The sequence below is a fragment of the Syngnathoides biaculeatus genome, chromosome 18, assembly GCF_019802595.1.
Source record: "Syngnathoides biaculeatus isolate LvHL_M chromosome 18, ASM1980259v1, whole genome shotgun sequence".
NCBI classification, from domain to species: domain Eukaryota; kingdom Metazoa; phylum Chordata; class Actinopteri; order Syngnathiformes; family Syngnathidae; genus Syngnathoides; species Syngnathoides biaculeatus.
This window is the reverse complement of record NC_084657.1, coordinates 15,379,748-15,404,570: the sequence shown is the minus strand read 5'-3', so window position 1 is coordinate 15,404,570 and position 24,823 is coordinate 15,379,748. Positions and strand designations below refer to the sequence as shown.

At 44.1% G+C, this 24,823-nt stretch overlaps 5 protein-coding genes across 5 annotated transcripts; all 5 read left to right on the top strand.

Annotated features, from left to right (window-relative positions):
* Positions 1 to 1,118: 1,118 nt before the first annotated feature.
* LOC133492180 (golgin subfamily A member 6-like protein 22) lies at positions 1,119 to 6,154 on the top strand. The gene has a single exon (XM_061804231.1). It carries the CDS (start codon positions 1,998 to 2,000, stop codon positions 5,967 to 5,969), a length of 3,972 nt encoding a protein of 1,323 aa, XP_061660215.1. The 5' UTR covers positions 1,119 to 1,997; the 3' UTR covers positions 5,970 to 6,154.
* Positions 6,155 to 6,331: 177 nt separating this feature from the next.
* Positions 6,332 to 14,403, top strand: LOC133492183 (integrin-linked protein kinase-like). The gene is made up of 13 exons (XM_061804235.1): positions 6,332 to 6,467; positions 6,577 to 6,701; positions 10,189 to 10,354; positions 10,437 to 10,532; positions 11,363 to 11,459; positions 11,544 to 11,627; positions 11,703 to 11,788; positions 11,866 to 11,975; positions 12,820 to 12,947; positions 13,031 to 13,152; positions 13,417 to 13,516; positions 13,597 to 13,727; positions 13,800 to 14,403. The coding sequence occupies exons 2-13, from the start codon at positions 6,613 to 6,615 to the stop codon at positions 13,947 to 13,949; spliced, it is 1,359 nt and encodes a 452-aa protein (XP_061660219.1). The 5' UTR covers positions 6,332 to 6,467; positions 6,577 to 6,612; the 3' UTR covers positions 13,950 to 14,403.
* Positions 14,404 to 14,623: 220 nt separating this feature from the next.
* LOC133492188 (thy-1 membrane glycoprotein-like) lies at positions 14,624 to 17,083 on the top strand. The gene is made up of 5 exons (XM_061804240.1): positions 14,624 to 14,754; positions 15,398 to 15,435; positions 16,236 to 16,291; positions 16,353 to 16,679; positions 16,741 to 17,083. The coding sequence occupies exons 3-5, from the start codon at positions 16,240 to 16,242 to the stop codon at positions 16,824 to 16,826; spliced, it is 465 nt and encodes a 154-aa protein (XP_061660224.1). The 5' UTR covers positions 14,624 to 14,754; positions 15,398 to 15,435; positions 16,236 to 16,239; the 3' UTR covers positions 16,827 to 17,083.
* A 1,069-nt stretch (positions 17,084 to 18,152) lies between these two features.
* On the top strand, positions 18,153 to 22,728 carry bud13 (BUD13 homolog). Its single transcript, XM_061804236.1, has 9 exons — positions 18,153 to 18,349; positions 18,495 to 18,582; positions 19,085 to 19,169; positions 19,244 to 19,665; positions 21,296 to 21,404; positions 21,485 to 21,623; positions 22,021 to 22,205; positions 22,298 to 22,379; positions 22,513 to 22,728. The coding sequence occupies exons 1-9, from the start codon at positions 18,210 to 18,212 to the stop codon at positions 22,604 to 22,606; spliced, it is 1,344 nt and encodes a 447-aa protein (XP_061660220.1). The 5' UTR covers positions 18,153 to 18,209; the 3' UTR covers positions 22,607 to 22,728.
* Positions 22,729 to 23,118: 390 nt separating this feature from the next.
* Positions 23,119 to 24,678, top strand: snrnp35 (small nuclear ribonucleoprotein 35 (U11/U12)). Its single transcript, XM_061804238.1, has one exon. It carries the CDS (start codon positions 23,681 to 23,683, stop codon positions 24,359 to 24,361), a length of 681 nt encoding a protein of 226 aa, XP_061660222.1. The 5' UTR covers positions 23,119 to 23,680; the 3' UTR covers positions 24,362 to 24,678.
* The last annotated feature ends 145 nt before the right edge of the window (positions 24,679 to 24,823 follow it).

The following is a 24,823-nucleotide window of genomic DNA, read 5'->3' as shown; positions in this document are numbered from 1 at the left end:
AAAAAGTGTTCCAGAAAAAGCAAACATGCGGAAATGCATCAAAAAGCCTCGACAACCACAAGCTGTTCATGTGGCACAAGCGTACTTCAGTCATGATTTTCCGATAGAATGACAAGTCATGACTTCTGACCCGCTAAAATGTATCCATGCCACATCCTCTAAAATGCTCGCATACACTGCGTTGAGCCGTCCGTTCGTTTAAAATGCAAGCATGCGTTGATCCATGCAAGAACTCCAATACAGTATCTTAAATGCTCACATTGATACAGCTTGTCTGTTTGAAAATTATCTGTTCATCCAAGTGAAGACTTAAAATATAAACAGCATGTGATGTCTTTTAAAACGCTAAGGTAGTATCAAATGATGCAGTGTTTTCCAAAATCCAAACACATGCATTGAATCATGTCATGTCTTGTAAAAATGCTAACTAATATCAGCTGGGACATGTGCTGTCCTAAATGTTCACATGCAGCGATGCCTGCCATGTCTGGCAATGTCTTGGGCCGGAGGGGCGTGCAAAGATTTTTACAGTAGGACCAAGTCATTGCTTTCCATGCCACAAGGCAGTCTCAAGTCTTTGCACTTAAGGCTCAAGTCCCAAGTCGAGACACGGACGTCCAGAGACAAAGTCGAAACACGTCGACTTGGAGTATCAAAGTCTCGGACTTGCGACAGGTGAGTCCAAAAGTCCTGTTTTAAAATCTAGGACTTGCAACTTGGCTTTCACTTTCAAAGTCTCAGACTTCTGACGTGACCTTGAGTTCCAGCACTTGCCTCTCTCACCTTGGGACTTGAGGGCAAAGAATTGAGACCAATTTATGACTTTTAAAGTAATAACTTGGTCCCGACGCTGCCTTGCAATGTCATCAAAAACGCTGCCATACAATGATTCATGTGACATTTTGTTCAGGCCTCAAGGGACACCCTGATCAACTACGCCTCTCTGGATCTCAATGTAGCAAAACAACGACAGCAGAAGCTCCAAGGACAACGGTCAAAGCAGCTGTCAACCCACGTGGCGGACACCATCCACAGCCCTTGCTTCGGATCAGTGGATTCTCCGAGCAACGTCTACCTGAACAGCGAGTAAATCGCCCAGGAGACGGACAGCGTCGGGAATGGTGGGACCTTTACCTCCTCAGAACTAGTTTAATCCAAATCTGATGCAGATTTCACACATGCATACAAGTATTCCTTGTCCTTCTGTGAGAAAATCTTCTGTAAAGCCTATCAAATTTGGATGAAAGTTGCTATTTCGTGCAATATTCAGAAGCTGGAATTTTCAGCTGAGTCTAATACAAATCTAAAACTGATTGCAAGGGAAGATCCTATCCAACATCTTAACACACTTTTATGTATTCTATGTATACATTCTTTCAGGTGTATTCCTTGTGTTCCAGTTCCAAATCTGATTTAGAGTGTACCTTTGGCAACTATCTCGTCATCTTGGAAAATCCCATATTTATGTTCTTTTAATGTCTTTCTCCCTAAATATATTTCCAATCTGAACCTGGTCCATACTTGCACATTAAGCAACAATGTACACTCAGTGATTAAAATCCTACTAAAGGACTTCAGATACTTGTATTACATTGTCCACCCCGCCCACACACACACATCCCAAACGTACTTTGTACAATTGTTTACTCTGAACAGTCCCTGCGAAGCAGTGAGTCAAATCTTGCTTAATGAAGTCTAAAAACATTTTGTAGGCGCCCACTCTGGTTAAGTACCACTGCCTCGTCAATCACGAATACTGGATACACTTGCTGACAATGACTTATTTACACCCACGTGTCATAATGATCAACGCCAAACATCACAGCCCTGTCATCCCTTATGAGACAGGGAAGTAGTCATCGACAAAGGCAGGAAAGTCTGGAAATCGCCAGAATGAGAGGAGGGGAAAAAAACTCATCAGGAAGTAATGCGGTGACCCGATCGCGTCAAAGCAGTCTCGCTACGACAGGCAACAGCGTGACGCAGAGTCACGCCAAATGGAGAGTAAAATTAAGCTGCAAATACGCTCCTGCCTGTCGAGTCTGAAACCGCGACGTTTCCGGGAGATTTACCGGGTGGGAGAACGCCGGCATCACGCGATTTGCATCCGTGACGGCTGGCTGGAGTTCTACCTGACATGTGTGGAGGAGGCGCAGCGTAGAATATTTCCCGTTAATTCCAATAATTCATTGAGAGACTCAAAAGCCCTAGGAATGTCTGGAAAGGAGGCAAACTCTTTGCTAATAGGGAGTGCGAGGGAGGTGAAAGACAGAAAAACAGAAGAGACACATCTGGAAGGGGTTGGAATGGGAGGGAATTATGATAAGGAGAAAGAAATCGACCTTGAGAAGAACAAGGTGAGTGGTCATAAAGAGGAGGAGAAAAATCACCTATTCGAGATAAAAAGTCACAGTGTGGAAAAGGAGAAATGGAATCACAAAGAAGGAGGGACTGACAGGGTGAAGGAGACGAAAGGGGAAAGAAATGGTGACCAGGGGAGTAGTGAAGACAAGGAAAACAACAATAAATACCGGGAGAAAGAGAAGAAAAACAGTGATGCTAATGAGAAGAAACAGGGTGACCTGAAAGAGGAGGAAATAACGGGTTCCAATCAGGAGAAAGGGTGGGAAGAAGATATTAACTGGATGAAGGAAGAGAAAGTCGATGATCATGTTGAGGAGGAGAAACAGAGCCATCACAGAGAGGAGGAGAGGAGGAGCAACCACAAGGTATACGAGAAAGGAAAAGACCAAGAGATTCACTGGATGGAGGAGGAGAAAATGTGTATCCAGGAGGAGCAAGAGGAGATAAAGGGTAAGCATGAAATGGAAGAGAGAAACCAAGAGGACCAAAGGAATGACCAAGAGGAGGAGTTGGACTGGTTGAAGGAGGGAGAGCAGGAGGGAAAGGGGAGGAGTGGTGAAGATGAAGAAAAGAGCCAACAGGAAGAGTTTGAGTGGGTGAAGGAGAAAGGGAGCGATAGCGAAGATGTCAAAAAGAGCAAACAGAAGGGGGATGACCGAGAGGAGAGGATCGAGTGTAGGAAGGACGTAAACCAAAGTTATTATGAGGAGGAGAAAGTTGATAACCAAGAAGAGGAGGAGGACCAGAAAGAGAGTGATCAAAAGGAGGAGAAAAAGAACAACCGTGAAGTGGAGAAAAAGAATGAGGAAGATTGGTTAAAGGAAGAGAAAGTCATTAATCATATTGACCAAGAGGAGCAAGAGAATGAGAAAATGGCTGATGATGAAGAGGAGGTGAAAAAAAGCAATCAGGAGAACAAAAAGAATGATAAAGAGGAGATTGACTGGGTGAAAGATGAGAAACAGAGTGATCATAATGAGGAGGAGATGAAGAATGACCAGGAAAAGGATGAGAAGCGTAGTCACCAAGACAAGGAGAACAACAACCAGGAGGAGGAGGAGGAGGTTGAAATAAGGAGTTATAATGAGGAGCAAGGGGGAGACCAGGAAATGCAGGAGGAGCAAGAGAGTAGTTACGGAGAGGAAGAGGAGATGAATGAAGAGCAGCAGCAGGAGGAGTTGGAGAGGGGGGATCATGAAGAGGATAAAAGGGCTGACAAGGAGGAGGAGAAAGTGGATGATCAGGATAAGGAGAAAAGGGGCAACGAGGAGGAGGAGGGCAGGAGTTATGAGGAGGTGGGGGAGAAAAAGGATGACCAGCTAGAGGAGATGGACTGGGTCAAGGAGGAGAAAGAAAGTGATTTTGAAAATGAAGAAAAAATGAATGACCAGAAGGAGGAGGAGGAGAGTGGCTGGATGACGGGGGAGAAAGTGAGTGATCATATTGAAGAGGAGAAAATGGCTGATCAGGAAGAAGACCAGGAGAAGGAGGGTGATTCTGCAGACCAGAGCAAAGAGAGTAGAGAAGAGGAGGAGAAAGGGAGTGTTTGTGGTGAAGAGAAAAAGGATGACGAGGAGGAAGAGAAAACGAATTGCAATCAGGAGGGGGTGCAACAGAATGACCAAGAGGAGGAGACTAACGAGTTGAAGGAGGAGAAAGGGAGTGATTTTGTTGAGAAAATTGATGACCAGGAGGTCCAGGAGAAAATGAGAGATTATGAAGGTGATGAGAAAAAGAGCAACCAGGATGAAGGGGAGAAGCGAGGCGGCCAAGAGGAAGAGGAGAAAAAAGAGGGTGATCATCAAGATAAGATGACGAATGAGCAGGAGGAGGAGAACAAGGGGAGTTACAATAACTTGAAACCAAATGACAAAAAGCAGGAGATGGACTGCGTGAGGGGGGAGGAAGAGAGGGATTATGGTGATTTGGAAAAAATGGGTGGTATGGAAGAGGAGAAGGGACAGTATAATCATAAAGAGGAGAAAGAGAGCAAGCAGGAAGAGCAGAACAGGGCTGACCAGAAGGAAGATGAGAAGAAAGGTGATCTGGAGCAAGAGGGGAAAATTGGGAACAATGTTGAAGTGGAGCGGGAAAATGACCAAGAAGAGGAGGAAAAATGTGACACTGAGGAGGAGAAAATGAGTTACAATGTGGAGGAAGAGGAGGTGGAGGAGAAGGATCAAGACGAGGAAAAGGCTGAACTGGAGGAGGAGAAAATGAGTTACATTGTGGACGAGGGAGAGGAGAAGGAAAAGGATCAAGAAAAGGAGGAAAAAGCTCACCAGGAGATGGAGGAGAAAATGAGTTACAATGTGGAGGAGAAGGGGGAGAAGGTAAAGGATAAAGAGGGGAAGAAAAGTAATTACAGCATGGACAAGGAGAGGGACCAAGAAGAGGAGGAGGAAAAAGTTGAACTGGAGGAGGAGATGAGTTGCAATGTGGAGGAGAATGTGAAAAATGACCAAGAAGAAGAAAAAGTTGACCTATATGAGGAGAAAATGAATTACGAGGAAGAGAAAAACAATGATAAAGAGGAGGAGAACAGTTGTTTTGTGAAGGAGCCTGAGAAGGAGAAGGCAGAGAAAGATGAGGAGGAAAAAGAGTGTGACGAGGAGGAAGAAAGGACAAAGCAGGAGGAGAAAGTGAGTGACCGTCATGAGCAGGAGGAAATGAGCAACAAGGAAGAAAAGGAGAACATAAATTACTATGAGGACGAGGAAGAGGAGAGGAAGAAAAACAGTGACCCTGAGGAGAATGGCCCGGAGGAGAAGAAGGACAAGGAGAAAGAGGTTGACCCAAAGAAGGAGGAAAGCAATGAGGCAGGGGAGGCGGGAGAAGCAGAGGAAGAGAGCAGCAAAGAAGAGGCCAGCGACCAGGAGGAGGAGGAAGGGAGCGACGATGAGGAGGAGGAGAAAGAAAGCGACAACGAGAAGGAGAGCGACCAAGATGACAAAGAGGAGGAGGACAGCGATGACGATGACGAGGAGGACGACGAAGAGGAAGACACGGACAACGAGGAGGAGGACACTGACCAAGGGGAGGACGACGACGATGATGACGACGACGAGAGCGACAGTGAGGATGAAAGTGACAGCGGGCAGGAAAGCGGCAGCGAGGAGGAGGACAGCAACCACGAGGAGAAGAAAGATGGCGACCAAGAGAAGGAAAAGGAGGAGGACACGGACAAAGAGGGAAAGGAGAGGGCCAGTGGAGCGCAAGAAGAGGAGGAGGAGGAGGCGATGGATGTGGACGAAAGTTATGTTCAGGAGGAGGTGGAACGACAGAGTGACACCAAGGCAATGGGCGACCACGACAAGGAGAACGTCCTCGAGGAGGATGTGCCGGAGGGTCGCTGGAACGAAGCGGTGAGGAGGCTCTGGGTGGAAAGATGGATAAGGGCGAGGAGGGAGAACGGGAGGCGCTGGGTGGTCATGAGGGGGAGGAGGTACAGAGCGATGAGGAGGCGCTGGATGACCACCAGGAGGAGGAAAAAAGCAAAGAGGAGTTTGGTCGCAATGAGGAGGAGGCTCACTCGAGTGATGGAGAGCCCACGGGTCAGTGAGGCAGGAGGAGGAGAGTGGCCAGGAGGAGAACCAGGGAACTAAGCGGGAGAGGAAGAACATGAAGGTGAACAGTGAGGAGCAGGGAGAAGAGGAAGAGGAGGCGGTCTTACAACGTCAATGAGTAAAATGTGTAAATATTAAGAGTGGATAATAAACTACTTACTGTATTTGTCATGTTTAGATGAACTTGTTAGCGCGTAGGAATCATTTATCGTGTAATATCAAAACAAACAATAAATCCATTTCACCAAAAGAAGAACAATCACAAAGAAAAAGTCCCTCATTGTAATTCCATATAAGGAGACATGCTTGACGCCAGCCGCGGTCATCAGTGACGTCGGCGGGACGCAGGCATGCAGCGACGCTGCCTGTGCGCACCAGGGGGCGACCGAGGTCCACGATACCGGACCGTCCCGGTCTGCCGGCAGCAGCCGGGACAATGACCGCGAAGGCGGGGCCAACTCGCGCCCCGCCGCGCTTCTCACTTATGGGGAAGAACTTTTGTAAAGACTGGGTGGGAAAACTGAAACAGCTGAAGAGGTAAGGTCTTTTAATTCGGTTTTTGTGCCGCATTAGTTTTCTTTTTAACAAAGTTGAAGTTGCGGTTTTTTCCCCTTCTTAACTACATTTCCGGCTGCACATCCCTCAGTCCAAACGGAATTTAAAGGCGCACCCCTGCGTAAACATGGATGACATCTTCACACTGTGCCGAGAGGGCAACTCCGTGGCAGTTCGCTTGTGGTTGGACAACACGGAAAATGACCTCAATTTAGGGTAAGTTAGCAAAAACAAAATTGGTTAGGTTGGGAGGGGGTGGGGGGGTCTGATGTGCGCGCGCGCACGCCGTCAAATAGTTTCCATACTGAGTTGCGTTTAATGAGGTCATCAGCAAAAAAAAAAAAAAAAAAAATGAGAGATCAATTTTAATAGCAGCATACTCGGAAAAGAAACTCTTTCCAGGCTCAGGCCAGCCCATATATGTATGTTGACAGCCCTCACTTCCTGTGTGGGCGGGGCCACGCCAGCACTAGGGACACTGGTCATTATTATTATTCCATGTTTTACTTGACTGAAACTGGAATGCAATCATGATGAGCAGCTTGGGTACATTTCAGCCCCTCAGCCGCTCCGGGGTTCTGTTTATAGCTCAGGAATCCGCAGAGTATGGCGTCACTTTACGGAAGAGATTCCCAAAGTGGAGGAGCGCGCGGAGGGGGGGCGGGGGGGGGGGACGACCTAATATTCTACAGATGACAAGAAAAAGTCCACAGTGCTTGTGATATACTTTCATACAATTAATGCCCTACATTTACGCATAGCCCCATCATTCACAATACAAAAAAAAAAAACAAAGCAACTTGAAATACTCCACAAATTCCCCCAAAAATTATATATCGATCGGTCGCATGGGACGGAGCCCCTAAAGGGACATTGGAAAAAAAAAAAACCAACTGATTTCTCACTGTAATGAGTAACGTGTTCATTGTAATGAGTAACTTACTCATTCTAACTCGTGAGTAAGTTACTCATTACAATGAGAGTGTTGAAAAACGGCTACCAATGGGTCATAGCTTATTTACCTGTTAGCGGTAGCTTCCTTAATAATGAATAAGGGTCTTTTATACATGCACACATGCAGTGGACGAGTTACTCATTACAATGAGAAAGTTACTCATTACAATGAGAAACTTACTCATGACAATGAGAAACTTACTCATGACAATGAGAAACTTTCTCATTAAAATGAGAAAACATTTTTTTTTTCCAATGTCCCTACATGGGCTCTGTATTTTTGTGAGTGGAGGAGCCGGTGGGGGTGCGGCAGATTCTCAGTGAAACGGCAAAATATTCTACAGATGACAAGAAAAAGTCCACAGTGCTTGAGATGTACTTTCATACAATTAATGCCCTACATTTACTCATAGCCCCATTATTCACAATCCAAAAAAAAAAAATACAAAACAACTTGAAATACTCCACAAATTAAAAAAAATATAAATATATGTATAGGTCACATGATTTTTGTACGGAGCCCCTAAAGGGACATTGAAAAAAAAACCTTATTTCTCATTGTAATGAGTAACATGTTCATTTTAATGAGTAACTTACTCATTGGTAAGTTACTCATTAAAATGAACTTACTCATTGGTAAGTTACTCATTACTCATGAGTAAGTTACTCATTACAATGAGAGTGTTGAAAAACGTTTACCTATGGGTCGTCGCTTATTTGCCTGCTAGTGGTAGCTTCCTGAATAAGGAATAAGGGTCTTTTATACATGCACACATGCAATGGACTAGTTACTCATTCCAATGAGAAACTTACTCGTGACGTTGAGAAACTTACTCATTCCAATGAGAAAGTTTCTCATTACAATGAGAAACCAGTTTTTTTTTTCAATGTCTCTTTGGGGGCTCCGTATTTTTGTGAGCCTAACCCAAGAAAAATAAAACCAGTGACTAGAAATAAACTACCGCATTAAAAAAAAGCAATGGAAAGTATGCAATACATATTTCAATTAACATCAATATTGTATAAAACAGGCGGCACAGTGGTGCAGCTGTAAAGCGTTGACCTCACAATTCTGAGGACCAGGGTTCAATCCCCACCCCATCGGTGTGGATTTTGCATGTTCTCCCCGTGCCTGCGTGGCTTTTCTCCGGGCACTCCGGTTTTCCTCACACATCCAAAAACATGCATTAATTAGACACTCTAAATATGATTCTGAGTGCGATTGTTGTCTGTCTTTATGTGCCCGTCGGCAGCTGGAACAGGCTCCAGCACTCCCGTGCCCCCTGTGAGGAAAAGCGGTTAAGAAAACGGATGGGTGGATTGCATGAAACAAAATCCACCGAATGTTCTGCCACATGCGCGACGTGACATGCACTACGGTACAATACGTGTACTCGTTCCTCTCGCCACTTATTCATGGAAACGGCCACATTGCACAATAGAAATAAAGACAACTGGAAATCAAATCATGGAAATCCATGCACACGCCATCCCATGCCAATATGAAATATAGAATATCATGAACGCAATCACTCTCTGGACCAGTTACTCACATGTACACTAGAAATACTCTACAGTAATCCACCTAATAACCTAGCGTGAGTACGCCTTTAATATAGTCTTCTTTTAGCGTTGAAGTCTGGCGGCTGTCCAGCCGGCGTAAAAAGGATTGACAGGCGTGTTTATCAGCGCGCCAGGCGTCCGGTGGGGTTCTGACCACCCACAGTGCGAGGAAGGGCGCACTGGAGTCTAAATAAAGATTAGGGAACAGGAGTCGGAGAAAGTCAGAAAGACTAGTGACAAACATCATCTGACCACAAGGAAACAAGCACCCATATGTATCTGCCTTTGCCTTTCACACAGAACCCAACAAACAGGGGATGTTGCTGCAATTCTGTGCACTTTCATACGGAGAAGTCTACAAGTGAGAAAATGGGAAAATGGGAGAGACTGCACGGCTCTCCGGCATTTACATTGAGGTCCTTTCACGCAAATTCTGCACAAAGCGCAACAGATCTGGAACGTGCCCCCTTTTGCCTTTCATACGAACACAACTCTTTCGTTAGTTGTTAGATGCCAACAACAGAGTGGGGAAAAATGAGTGCCAGGTGTTAAAAGTCAATACACCCACATCCCACCTTTCTGCGATACTCTTTCACAGACTGCCATTCCACTTCTGATAATATCAAAAGCCAGAAATGTATCTCTTTCACACGAAAAGGTGACAACAGAAAAAAGGTTTGAGGCTGCCGTCTTTAAGAGGCAGGGTGAAAGGGGTTTAACGTTATAATGTCTCAGCTTCCCGCTACATTCTTTTACACGGCCTGCCATCGCTCCTCTCATACGTCAAAAACCGGGAAGTATTCATTTCATATCTATACCTTTCACACAGGATGACAATGGATACAGCGATGAAGGGGCTTAATGACAATGTATAAAATAGTTTTCATGAAGCAACTATTGCTTCTAACATTACAGGGTGGGAGGGATGACTAATAAGTAATAAGTGCATGTTAAAACAGGCCACGGTCCCAGTTTTCCGCTACACCCTTTCAAACAGCCGCCATCCCGCCTCTGATACTGCCACCGTAGCCGAGAAATTTGCAGATCGACTCCGACCCCCGCATTCTGTCCCGGTACCTTTCACACAGAACAGCGAAACACAAGAATAGTTGAGAAAAGGCCAGCTTTAAAGGACTGCGTGAAAGGGGATTAACCCCACGTGTAACATGAGCATTGCTCCCGGCAGTGACGACCACGGCTTCAGCCCGCTGCACTGGGCGTGTCGGGAGGGACGCGGCGCCGTAGTGGACATGCTCATTATGAGGGGCGCACGCATCAACGTCGTGAACCGCGGTGACGACACCCCCTTGCATCTGGCATCCAGTCACGGCCATGCAGACATTGTGGCCAAGGTATGCAATTGTCACGTGCCTATAACAGTGATGTCATAATTGTGGAGTGACATCATCATCATCATCTTCATGTTGTGCGCAGCTGATTCAATGTAAGGCAGACCCCAACACGGTCAACGAGCACGGCAACACGCCGCTGCACTACGCGTGCTTCTGGGGGCAAGAGACAGTAGCACAGGTAAAAATACATAAATGGTGCACACTTTTTACACTAGCATGTACTGCATGTGCTGAGCACGCCCCCTGCTGAAGAAAAAGGGCTACATCACTTTTTTTTGTAACAATAAAAGCGTTTAAAATAATCAATAAATAGCACTTGACAGTGATGGAAAATGTATTGATTTATTTTTACTACAATGTGTTATACTTTTAATTTATATTTCAATACACATATAAAATTATATGATATTGTTATAGTGATATACAGTATTTTGATATCACTTAATCCTTATAGTGCATAAAAATGGTTTACCATAGATTTGTTACATTTATGTTGTCTATACAATTGTACTTTTTTATCATATTGTACTCTTTTTAGGCTAGTTTTTTAAAACATTTATTGTAATGTTGGTTGATCCTTTCAGTATAGCGATAAACATATATTGTTTAGTTTATTTTGTGTTTATCTTTTTTTCATATCTTTTTCATTATAATTATTTTATGCCATTATTATTTTCCATTCATTTTAAACCCTGGATTGAAATTAAAATTTCACACAGGGATGATGCAATAAAACCTATCACAAATAAAGTTTTAAAGGAATAAATCATAAAAATATTGTTTACAAATTTAAATAAATTAATTAATATTTTTCCAAATAACTGTCATGCAAAAAAGAATAATTCTGAAAAATCTATCATATGAGAAGCTGTAAAACATTTTTCAAACTTTTTTTCCCCGAAGCATATACTCTGGATGTAAAAAGTATACACAAACCTGTTCCAATGCAAAAAAACTTTGATAAATCCTTTCAAAACTTTTTCCACCATGAACTAAATATGTATTTAGGATCTGGTGGTCAGCGGGGCTCAGGTGTGCATGTGCAACAGGTACGGACAGACGCCTCTGGACAAGGCTAAGCCTCACCTTAGGCAGCTACTTCAAGGTCAGCAGCAGAATCGTGATCAAATATTATTTTTATTATTATGAAGCACTGAGGTATATGTGGATGTTTGTATGTTTGGTTCAGAGAAAGCAGAGAAACTGGGCCAGAGTTTGACCAAGGTTCCCTACAAGGAAACCTTCTGGAAGGGCACCATGAGGACCAGGCCTCGTCAGTCACAATACAATTAACTAATGCACATTTTTGACGGGATAAAGAAAATCATTTTGAAAATGTCGCTTCCAGGTAACGGCACCCTCAATAAGCAAGCCGGCATTGATTTTCAACAACTGTCTCTGTTGGCAAAAATCAACGAAAACCACTCAGGAGAGGTTCGTGTCGCGCGTGCATGTCTGTGCGCGTTCTAAGTTGTGTGATTTTGTGAGGTGTTTATGCGTGCGTGCTGCAGAGTTGGAAGGGTCGCTGGCAGGGTGACGAAGTGGTGGTGAAGGTCCTCCATGAGAGGGAGTGGAGCACCAGAAAGAGCAGAGACTTCAGCGAGGAGCATCCCAAACTACGGTAACTGACTGGGATCACTCAGACCATCACACAGGCTTAACTTAATGACAGACAATAAATACATTGAAAATGCCATCGGTGGGCTAACAAATAGAATCTATGGGACAGTTATATATAACGCTTTAAGAAACAGATAATTGACGAAAACAGCGTGTTACAAAAAAATGATTGGGTTTTTGGGGGATAGTGGAACTGATTAATAATAGCATTTCCATTCATTTCAAAGGGCAGCAATGTACTTTAAAATGAAAGCATAATTAAATGGGACTTTCTTTCGGCGTTGCCACAGCGTGTCATCTCAGATGAACGCACATATTTGTTTGGCACAATTTATTTATTTATTTTTTTAAACACCATGCGCCCTTCCTGAAGCAACCCTTCTCAGGGAGTGGAGGCCACAGTGTGATACGAACCCACAACCCCTGCTTTACCAAACCAATGCTCTGTAACCACTGAGCTACGGGGCCTCCTAAAAAGCATAATTTCATAAAAAAATGAAAAATTTGAGTTCATTTCAATTCCACAGATACCAGTTCAGCTCAATCAATGAAAATTTTAATGAAAAATTCAAATTCAAATAGTTAACAGAGTACAGTAATCATGTTTCACTATGTGAAAAATAGACAAAATTGTCCAACTGACACAAAAACATGCACAATGTAATGGTCATAATTAATAAAAAATGGAAAAAAAATGAAAATTCACAGCGTGGTCTGGAAGGGGCAATACATGAACATGATGTTTGGCTTCGAAAGGTTGTAAAGAGCTGTCATTGATAACAGTGAGTAGAGTTTATAATATCATGTCATGCTAACTGCGAGTTGATATTATTTTTTTGGTGCAGGATCTTCTCTCACCCCAACATTCTCCCTGTTCTGGGAGCGTGCCAGTCCCCGCCAGCTCCGCACCCCATCATCATCACCCCTTACATGCAGTACGGATCTCTATTCAACCTCCTTCATCAGGGCACCGGTGAGTTTTCTCCCTCTCGTGCACGTTATAAATAAAACAATGCAACACAGAGTAGCCGCGTATCTTTCTCGTGCGGTCTTCAGCTCTGGTGGTGGACCAAAGCCAAGCGGTCAAGTTCGCGTTGGAAATCGCCGGCGCCATGACCTTCCTTCACACGCTGGAGCCCATGGTGGCGCGGCTGTACCTCAACAGCAAGCACGTCATGGTGAGGCGACCGAGCAGCTCTCCATAATTCGTATTCATACAGGGTTTTACACAGGACCAAAGGCTAATTATAATGCATATTGAATAAATACAGTACTTATTCAAGATTTGTTTGTTACCAGCATCTCGTTTGAATAATCATCTTCACAACATTTATCCACTACAGTACTACATTTAAATGGAATACATTTCAGCTCTAGCAATAAAATTACCAAATCTATTGAAATGTAATAAAAACAAAAGCATATGTGATCATATACTACAGATTGACGAGGACATGACGGCCAGGATAAGCATGGCGGATGCAAAGTTCTCCTTCCAGTGCACAGGACGCATGTACTCTCCGGCCTGGATGGCCCCAGAGGGTATTACTATCTTTCACTGCCCATATATAAATTTATTCCCCACGAAAAGACTTTTAAACGCCTATCTTGTGACATTTCAGCCCTCCAGAAGCGCTCCGAGGACATCAACAGGAGATCGGCCGACATGTGGAGCTTCGCCGTGCTCCTGTGGGAGCTGGTCACCAGAGAGGTGCCTTTCGCGCACCTCTCGCCCATGGAGATCGGCATGAAGGCAAGCCCATTCGCAAGAAAAATTCACCCCCGGTTTCTCTAAGGCTTGTAACTGTGTGGCCCATATTCTCAGGTGGCTCTGGAAGGCCTGCGACCAACCATCCCGCCGGGGATCTCGCCTCACATTTGCAAGCTCATGAGGCTGTGCATGAATGAGGACCCCGCCAAGAGGCCCAAGTTTGACATGATCGTGCCCATCTTGGAAAAAATGCAAGACAAGTGAACCACGCCCACCTATCTGCATGGTTGCTGTACATGATGTTTCTTAAACCACGCATTTTTCAGTAAATGTATGGCTGTCACTTTTCATTTGATTCTTGGATGTAAGGTTGTGCTTCTTTTTTTTTTTTAATCTCAAGTGGTCACTGAAACATCTGCTTTTAAATGCATAGGAAACTATTCAGTGATCAAAAAAACATGTACAAAAATGACATTTTAACTCAGACGATGCAATAAAAATTTTATATTTATGACATAACGTTTACTTTGGAATTGTATCTCTCTTCTATATAACTGTAATGGTCAATTTGGGTTCTGTTTTTTAAAAAAAAAATTCAAACATGACAAATAAGATCAAAGGCATACACCGACTGACCGTCTGAGTTCCAAAAATACTTCCGACAAGAAACAAGAACTTCTACAACCTAGGTTCCTACTTCTGGTCCTATTTCTCCCTAATTAGACATAACTTACTTAATAAAAGTCATCCAACTTGAAGTATACATTATTAAGATTCAAAGCCTTTACCTGAAACAAATGCGACATCGTTGTCTTACCAGGGGAGAAAAAGCCCCAGCAAGTCCGATCTGTCCGTCTTCGCTGTTCCGCTGTGGCAGCAGTATGGTGCAAATTTATTATCTTAGTTAACTCTCAGTTATCCATTATGTTCCTCTCTGGGGGGCCTGTGGGTGTACATCTATTTTTAAGATATTCCGAGCGTGAACTACTACTGAGGTGCAACTATATCGTGTCAAAATATCAGATTTGTTCGTTTGGTCGTGCGACGTTTTGCAAGTGGCCACTTCCAGGTACACCCGGAATCTTTTTACAGTAGGACTCATAAGTAGTCACGGTCTGGAACACAGTTTAGCGAATATGTAGTTTTTTAAAATGTATTTTTGATGAAGTAATTTCCTTTAGTTTTACTTGAAGCAAAAATGAGTACAATTCACGCCTTTTCGTCGTCCACAAGTTAATAAATAATGATGATTTACACACAAATCTACCAGTCATGGACGCAGCCCATTCACACGCTGTGATGACGCAGCATCATGACCAAAATAGTCTGGTCCGTGTTGTGGAAATGTTACAATTTACTGTGATTTTTGTTTTAAATTATTAATAGCGAAGTTACTGTTGTTGTTCTTGTTGTTCTCAAGGCCCACTAATATGGTTTACAATTAAAAAAAAAAAAAAAAACATTGCAGCGCTGGTAAAAACAACACAGATGACGGGAACTCTATCGGGTCACCTTCATCGGGAATCCATCCGCTCTCTCTCTCTTTCTCTCTCTCTCTCTCCTCTCTCTCTCTCTTTCTCTCTCTCTCTCTCTCTCTCTCTTTCTCTCTCTCTCTCTCTCTCCTCTCTCTCTCTCTCTCTCTCTCTCTCTCTCTCTCTCTCTCTCTCTCTCTCTCTCTCTCTCTGTCTGTCTGTCTGCTATTTGCTCTGCAGTACTGAGAATTGCTTCATCATCCTGCTCGGAAACACAGGTAAGCCTCCTACCAAACGTTACATTTTACTATTCTAAGAGAAAATGGGGGGTACCAGGGATGATAAATAAACAATGAATGATTCCCCGCTGTGGATAAGATGCAGTGAAGGATAATACAATCCTGCGTCATCTTTTCATCTAGTCTGGCTTGGCATGAAAGTTGGGGATGGTGTATGTTTTGAAATGCCTTAAAAGTAAAGTTGGGCGGGGGCACCAGTTTCATTGATTGGCATGAAAATGCGTGGACATAATAATCCATCCATCCATTTTCTTAGCCGCTTATCCCCACAAGGGTCATTGGGAGTGCCGGAACCTATCCCAGCTGTCAACGGGAAGGAGGCGGGGTACACCCTGAACGTACACCCTGAATTGGTTACCAGCCAATCGCAAGGCACATGGAGACAAACGGCCGCACTCACAATCACACCTCGGGGCAATTTAGAGTGTCCAATAAAAGTTTCAAGAACACTTGGGTTGGAGATTGAACAAAAATCAGACATTTTTATTGGTGGAATTCCGCGGCGGGTCCTTTGACGAACCTCTTTGCCCAAATGAGCTCTATTTTGTTAGCATGTGGGAACCAGTTCAGAGTGTACCGCGCCTCCTGCCCGAAGATAGCTGGGATAGACTCCGGCACTCCCGCACCCACTTATTATGCAGCTCGGAAAATATGGAGCGAGTTTTTGTCTGACCTTTGATTCAAGCATCATAACAGGAAGCACGAAAATGTCTCAGGGACTGCATGCAAATAATTTTGACTATTTGTCGTGATTTTTTTTTCTTTTTGCTGTTTTCCAGTTGGATGGAAGGGTCCATCATGCTCCAGTGTCTGTTTGTGTTCATTGTATTAGGAGGTAAGAAAACTATTTCTAAAGGTGTGTTTACATGGTTTAAATCCATCTTTGTGTGTGTCAGTGTCGCTGATGCCGGCACAGTGCAACCTCATCACAGTTTGTAAGGAAGACGACGGGGATCTGCGGGTGGACTGCCTGGTTAAGGCCAAGCCCGACAAGACCAGCAGCTATGAGTTCTCCTGGTCGTCGGGCTCCAAGCAGTCACTCATCAACGTCAACGTGTCCGGACTGGCGGCGGAGGCGGAGTTCAGAAAAGTGAGCCACGTGACAGAGGTGGAGCCGCACGGCTACCGGCTGACGCTGAGCGGCTACCTGGACAAGCTGCCGCACAACACCACCTACATGTGCAAAATAACCGGAGAGGGAGCCAGCGTTAATGTGGAGAGAGGTGAGTGAAGGCAGGGAGGGATTTTGGGGTGGAACTTCTTCATCTTTGTCTTCTTTTTCAGATCAACTTGTCCAGTGCGGCGCCGTCAGCATGTTTCTCCAGAGTTCCTGGACTGTCGCTGTCCTGCTTTTCTACCATTACATGTAAAAACCGAAAGTAATGATTCTCAAAGTGTGGTACTGTACATGTGCGGGATGTGCTAAACACATAAGCATCTTCTCACAACCGCAATGCTTTATGTAATAACACTGTACCACCTGATCATGTCTCATATGTCATAGGTATGACAGAATGTTCTGCAATGAAATGTTGTTATATCATTATTTACGGAGTGGTTAATATGCACTTTTGAACTACAGAATTGCTATGGAAACATGACTGGAAGCTGCATTGAACAAGGAAATAAAGTCCCAAATTTAAAAAAAAAAATGACCTTTTTTTTTGGTAATATATAACATCCATCTATCATGGTTTGATGCCAAGTGTAAACAAATATATTGTATCTATATTTAAAATAGCACCATGTTTAATCTACCTCAAAGTTCTGAGGACCTGGGTTCAAATCCGGCTTCCCCTGTGAGGAGTTTGCATGTTCTCTCCTTGTCTGAGTGGTTTTTCAGTACTTTGGTTTCCTCCCAAAACTATCCATCCATTTTCTTTTGCCGCTTATCCTCACGAGGGTTGCGGGGAGTGCTGGAGCGTATCCCAGCTGTCAACGTGCAAGAGGCGGGGTACACCCTGAACTGGTCGCCAGCCAATCGCAGGGCACATCGAGATAGACAACAGTCGCACTCACAATCACAGCTACGGGAAGTTTAGATTGTCCGATTAATGTTGCGTGTTTTAGGGATGTGGGGTAGGAACCGGAGTGCCCCGAGGAAAACATGCATCCCTGTGTGGAAGGCCGGGATTGAACCCAAGTCCTCAGAACTGTGAGACCAAATCTTTCACCAGCTGAGCCACCTGTGCCGCTCCAAAAACTATGTTAAGGTCAATAGGTCAATTAAACAGTTGGAATTGTCCATCGGTGTGAATGTGAGCGTGTTGTTTTTATGTGCCCCGCAATTGGCTGGCAACCAGTTCAAGGCGTACCTCGCCTCTTGACCAAAGTCAGCTGGGATAGGCTTGCAGCTTCCCTGCGACCCTCGTGAGGATAAGCAGCTCAGGGAATGAATGGATGGACAAAATTAGGCCTCATTCTACGAAGTTGTAGTAGTAGCAGTAATAGTAGAAGAAATAGTGCTACGAAAAAGGAATACAAAACAAAAAGGTGCAGTTATTTCCTCGAGTTCCTTTTAATATCTCGAAGTGTGGAACATATGAACCTCTACATCCATAGATGCCTCACATCAACATGGTTAATAAGTTTGAAGAAAAGGGTAATCAAACAAGGTGAATTATCTTGAACTATAATGCACAGGAGCCGTAAACACGCACCGTATTCTAAAATCTCCACATTCATCGCTAGATTTCCGACCGGATGGGTGGTTGTTACGACTCTCCGCGCTTCCGTAGTTGCCCAATGTAAAGATGGCGGCGTCCGGCGCTACCATTAAAGGAGCAGAATTATCCAAAGCGGAGTACCTAAAACGCTATTTGTCCAACGAGGATGACGTTAAAAAATCGAAAGGAAAACTTAAAAAGAAGCGGTTTAAAGTTCCGAGGAAAGGGTTAGTTCGAGTCCTTTTTACCTTGACCCGTTTCTCTCCGTTTATGTTTGCGTGGTTAGCAGCTAGTTGCTAACCTAGGTAATCTTTCTCTATGAATATGAATATATGGTGGCTTCTAACTCTCTTTTCCTCTCTCTTATCCAAGACTTAAAATAGTCGATGACGATATAGATTGGAGACAGATCGTAACAGAAGAAAATGAGGTTGAAGAGGACGACGAGGAAGCTCCTGTGGTAAGAAGTGATGATTATTTTGGCACGCTCCCACAGTTGCTGTTTATTAAAATAAAATGGAAAATGGATGGATTTGTCTATAGACTGGGGAAAATGACAACATAAATGTTGGTTCAATGTGTTTCTGGCATGGTCAGTACAAGAATTTAAAACCCTTACCACGGTTTGACATGCTAACCCTGTCTTGAAACCAGAATTTGGAGTCCAAACCCAGACTTGAAACACTAACTTTAAACCCCGATTTCAGGAGCTAACCCTGTCTTGAAACCATAATTCCAAACCATAAAACAATTTTGAAAGTGTAACTCTAATCTGATACCCCAACCCTGTCTTGTAACTTGAATAAAATGTACCAGTACATTGCACTTATTTTCTTGGCTTTAAAAACATTTTTTTTTAAATACACAAAATAATGTAAGTCAGGCAATGAGGTATTCATTCAAATAACAGACCAAATGTTTTGCACATTGGAATTGATCCACCCACTGCTTCATCCAATCAGATTGCTGAAGTGATTGACGAGCGCCCCGACAATGTAAGAATGATGGAAGTCTTCAGAAGCAGCTCCAGGTGGAAAGTCATTGGAGGTCAGCCATTTTGATTTGAGGGAACAGACAGATAATATGTGAAAGGATACATTCTGTGTTGTCTTGCATTATAGAAGACGAAAATAAAGAGGAGGACATCAAATCAGAAGACGTCGTCGTACAGTCGTCGGGGAGAAACACACGACATGACTCCCCAGATGCTTCTCCTCCAAGGAGAGTTCGCCACGATTCTTCCGATATTTCACCACCGAGGAAGAAACGCCACGATTCACCTGACATTTCCCCTCCCAGGAGAAAACGCCACGATTCTCCTGACACGTCCCCTCCCAGGCAGCGTTCAAGGAAGTCGGGAAAAGTGCAAAGCGCAAACTCCACTAAACAGGGTTCAGATTCCGACCAGTCGCCGCCGAGGAAGAATCAGCAGAAGGGACGACAAGATTCCGACTCAGACCAGTCTCCACCCAGACGGGGGCAGTGCAGCAGGAAAATGTCAGATGACGACCTGTCGCCTCCTCGCAGGACGGGACAGACAGAGGTGAAACACTGTCAGTTTGTCTTGAAGTCCTAGAGTGTAGAAAATAAGTATTTGAACACCCTGCTATATTGCAAGTTCTGCCACTTAGAAATCATGGTGGGGTCTGAAATTTTCATCGTAAGTGCATGTCCACTGTGAGAGAGATAATCTAAAGAAAAATCCAGAAATCACAATGTATAATTTTTTGAAACGATTTATATGTGTGATACAGCTGCAAATAAGTATTTGAACACCTGAGAAAACTAATGTTAATATTTGGTACACGAGGCTTTGTTTTCAACTACAGAAATCAAACGTTTCCTGTAGTTGTTCACCACACTGCAGGGGGGGATTTGGGCCCACTCCTCCACACGGATCTTCCCTAGATCAGACAGGTTTCTGGGCTGTCGGTAAGAAACATGGAGTTTCAGCTCCCTCCAAAGATTTTCTATTGGGTTTAGGTCTGGAGACTCGCTAGGCCACGCCAGAACCTTGGTATGCTTCTTATGGAGCCACTCCTTGGTTTTCCTGGCTCTGTGTTTTGGGTCTTTCAACATGACAATGACCCGGCCACGACCTATCTTCAGTCCTCTGACTGAAGGAAAGAGGTTTTTCCCCAAAATCTCACAATACATGGCCGGGGTCATCCTCTCTTTAGTACAGTTTAGTCGTCCTGTCCCATGTGCAGATAAACACCCCCAAAGCATGATTCTACCACCCCAATGCGTCACAGTAGGGATGGTGTTTTTGGGATGGAACTCATCATTCGTCTTCCTCCAAACACGGTTAGGGGAATTATGACCAAAAAGTTCCATTTTGCTCTCATCTGACCACAAAACCTTCTCCCATGACTCCTCTGTATCATCCTAATGGTCATTGGGAAACTTAAGACAGGCCTTGACATTTCCTGGTTTAAGTAGGGGAACCTTCAGTGCCATGCATGATTTCAAACCATGACGTCACCTTGGAAACGGTGGTCCCATCTCTTTTCAGGTCATTGACCAAGTCCTGTCGCGTAGCCCTGGGCTAATTCCTCACCTTTCTAAAGATCATTGAGACCCCAGGAGGCGGTATCTTGCATGGGGCTCCACTCCGATTGAGATTGACCGTCATGTTTAGCTTCTTCCATTTTCTAATGATTGCTCCAACAGTGGATCTTTTTTCACCAACCTGCTCGGCAATTTCTCCGGAGCCCTTTCCAGCTGTGTGGAGTTGTACAATTTTGTCTCTGGTGCCTTTGGACGGCCCTTTGGTCTTGGCCATGTCACAAGTTTGAGTCTTACTGATTGTATGGGGCGGACAGGTGTCTTTATGCAGCTAAGGACCTCACACAGGTGCATCTGATTCAGGACAATACATGAAGTGGAGGTGGACTTTTAAAGGCGGACTAACAGGTCTTCGAGGGTCAAATATTTATTTGGAGCTGTATCACACATTGTTAAAAAAATCACACATTGTGATTTCTAGAGTCTTCTTTTTAGATGATCTCTCTCACAGTGGACATGCACCTACGATGAAAATTTCAGACCTCTCCATGATTTCTAAGTGGGAGAACTTGCAATATAGCAGGGTGTTCAAATACTTATTTTCTTCTCTGTATGTGGAGCTCTTTTGTGACACGCCCGTTCTGAAATGTTATTGTTGTTTCCAGGGCAGCAGTATGCTCTCGGGCGGAAAATCAGGGCTTATATCATCAGATGTTCTCCGCAAGGAGAAAGAAGAGGCACGACGAAGGGACGGAAACAACCGGGATCTTGAAAGTGAGCGTCACGTTGCTTATATTTGTTACTTTATCAGTTTTATATACAGCGTGTTGATGACAAAACGCGTGTGTTTCCAGATGCATCCCGCCATGCTCAGACGGTGTTTCGAGACAAGAGCGGCAAAAAACGAGATCTGGAGTCAGAGCGGGAGGAACAGAAAAGGAAAGCGGGAGAGAAAGCAGCAAAGGATGAGAAATACGCTCAGTGGGGAAAAGGGTAAGAGTGGGGGCTTAAAACTGTAACCTAGACTTGGCGCACTAATAAGAAAATATTTTTAATCTTGAACCCAGGCTTCAAACACTGACCCACCCTTAAAACCCTGACATTGGTTGTGAACGATGTTTGGAACCCTACGTCTGCCTTCAAACTACTTTTTTTAAACACTATCCCAAGCTTGAAACCCAAATTGTAAACCCTCACCTTGTCTTGAAACCATAATTTCAAACTCTTACCCTATCTTAAAACCAGAATTTGAAATCCTAACCTTAAGAAACCTTGGGACTCAAACACTGCCTTGAAACGCTAATCCAGTCATAAAACCCTAACCCTGGTTTGAGATCTAATTCTGAAACCACAAATGAAATCCCCTTGAGATGACTGAAACATTTTGCAGGCTGGCCCAAGGTCAGATGCAGCAGCAGCGTCTGGAGGACGCCTTGCACGAGGCCCAGAAGCCGCTAGCGCGAAACTACGACGACGAGGACCTGGACCGTATGCTGAGGGAGCAGGAGAGGGAGGGAGATCCCATGGCGGCCATGTTACGGCGCAAGAAGGAGCGCAAGACGCATGGGGTTAAAGGTACCACCAGAGATTTTTTTTTACAGTACTTTTCCATACATGATTGACATTTTTCATTTCTTATTTGTATTTTTTTTTTTTTTTTTTGTCAGAAAAACCTCAATACAGAGGCCCTCTGCCACCTCCCAACAGGTTTAACATTTTACCAGGTTATCGCTGGGATGGCGTTAACAGGTACGATGTGTGGGGAAAAATAAAGGCAGTGGAAGTTTTATCCTAATTTGAAAAATAACATTTACATGTGCATCATAATGTTGTGTTTGGTTAACACATTGAATTGTTAGTGTGTGTCTTGTGTCCTGGACAGGTCCAACGGTTTCGAGCAGAAGCGCTACACGAGGATCGCGGACAAAAAGGCACTTCAGGAGGAAGCCTATAAGTGGAGTGTGGAGGACATGTAGACATACGAATATTAAGGTTTATCAAAAAAAACGACCTTGTACATAGTGGTAAAGTGAGCATCATTTGCTGATGTTGTAAATGTGGAGCAGATATTTTTCGGTGTTTTTATTGATCATTAAATCATTCAATTTTTGTAAAGAAGTGTCTTTTAAATCCTTGTGTTGATTTCTCTTCCGGATTGACACCAAGCAAAATCCTGATTAAAAATGTATATCTTTTGTAACTAATATTAAAACATTGGATGAAAAACATATATACAAAAATACACATTTTTCTTTGTACAACATTCCAGTGAAGCAAAATTCATAAGGTTTTTGCTAAATGTACTAAATAAGTAAGCTATGTGAAACAACTACAGGCAAATATCAAAGTAAGACATTTGAATTAAATCAAGCCTTATTGTGTTAAAGGCAGCTCCTTTTAAGGATTCTAATCATTAAATTAATTGGGTAAATTTAACAATGGAAATTCTAGCCAATTGTTTCCCATCGGATTGTTTTTGAAGATGCACGCTCCAGCTTGTCGGGTGTTTGACTTGTTGGATTTTTTTAATTTAAATTTTTTTTAATACATTTTTTAAAGTGAGATTAGGAAAAGGGAACAAATAAGAACCGAGGCCCGGATTTAACCTGCCACCCACACTAACCTATACTGGTCGCCGCTTCCCCCGTGACGACTATCTTGGTGTTTGGGTTCCGTTCAGAAATTCAGTCCGATGTTGCTACCACTCCACGAGATCACCGCACCCAGAAACTGCATGCTCTCTCCCTCGATTTCTATCGCTTTACTGCTGAAAGCGTTGGCTATTGCTAAGAATGCGTCAGTAAACCCTCCATATTAAATTTTCCAGTTTTACTTACATAAAATTGCATACATGTTACCAACGAGTTACCGAAGGTTCCTGGTAGCGGAGAGCGTGCCCGGGCTGACTTTACAGACGCACAATATTTTGACGTAGTCGGCGTTTGTTGCGACTATGTGTATCTGTAATGTTATGTATCATATAAAAGTGGATGCAGTATTGTGTAAGCGTGCAGTCTAATTACTAACAGTACCGAGAGAAAGGACACGAAATGGCGGACTGGAGCCCGATCGCCAAAGTTTACGATCCGCTCAAAGCCGGGAGCATCGACGGGACCGACGTGGAGCCCCACGACCGGGCCGTGTGGAGGGCGATGTGCACCCGCTACAAGCCAAACAAAGCCGTCGTGGGAGACCCGATGCTCACACTCTTCGTGGCCCGACTCAACCCGCTGACCACCGAGGAGAAGCTCCACCAGGTCTTTTCCAAATTCGGAAACATTAAGCGGCTCCGTCTGGTTCGCGACGTGGTCACGGGGTTTTCCAAGCGCTACGCTTTCGTCGAGTACAAGGAGGAGCGGGCCGTGGTGCGAGCCCGCCGGGACGCCAACAAGCTGGTGGTGGACCAGCAGGAGTTGTTCGTCGACTTCGAGCTGGAGCGAACCCTCAAAGGCTGGATCCCCAGGCGGCTCGGCGGAGGGTTGGGAGGCAAGAAGGAGTCCGGGCAGCTGCGCTTCGGCGGTAGGGATAGACCCTTCCGAAAGCCCATCAACGTCCCGGGCGGATCCTCCCAGCAGGAGTGGTCGGGTGTCGGTCGCAGAGAGTGGGAGAGGCCCGGAGCGAGAGACCGGGACAACCGCGTTAACCGGGACCGCGGCAGGACCGAAAGTTGGAGCAGGGAGAGGGGGGACAACCGCTACCAAGACAAGAGCAGACACCGAGACAGGAGATGAAACATTTGGAAAAATTGAATTTTGTTTTGTTTTTTTCCTCTCCTGTGTGGCTGAGCCAGATGCCTTTATTTTTCACGGATTTACCATTTTTGCTCTACCGTTTTACGTTTATGTCACAGTACAACAAATATTTGCAACAATGTTTTTACAGACATAAAAAAAGAATTAAATTGGTGTTCATCTCCACATCATTATTGCTAATATTGGATGCCAATCGGACTCCTTTGCACGTTTGACTTTGTCTTGTATAAATATATTATTTTGTAATCTTAGTTCCCTAGTACAGTATTACTTCGAATTACTGTAACAATGTACAAACTTTTGTCTTGGGGGGGGGGGTTCAAACAAAACGATTAACAGTTACAAAATATTTGATGAGGTTGGAATATGTTAAAATCATTTCAACGTATTTCATTGGGAAAACTATTAAAGAAGTAAATTGAGCTACGAGGTTGTTCACAA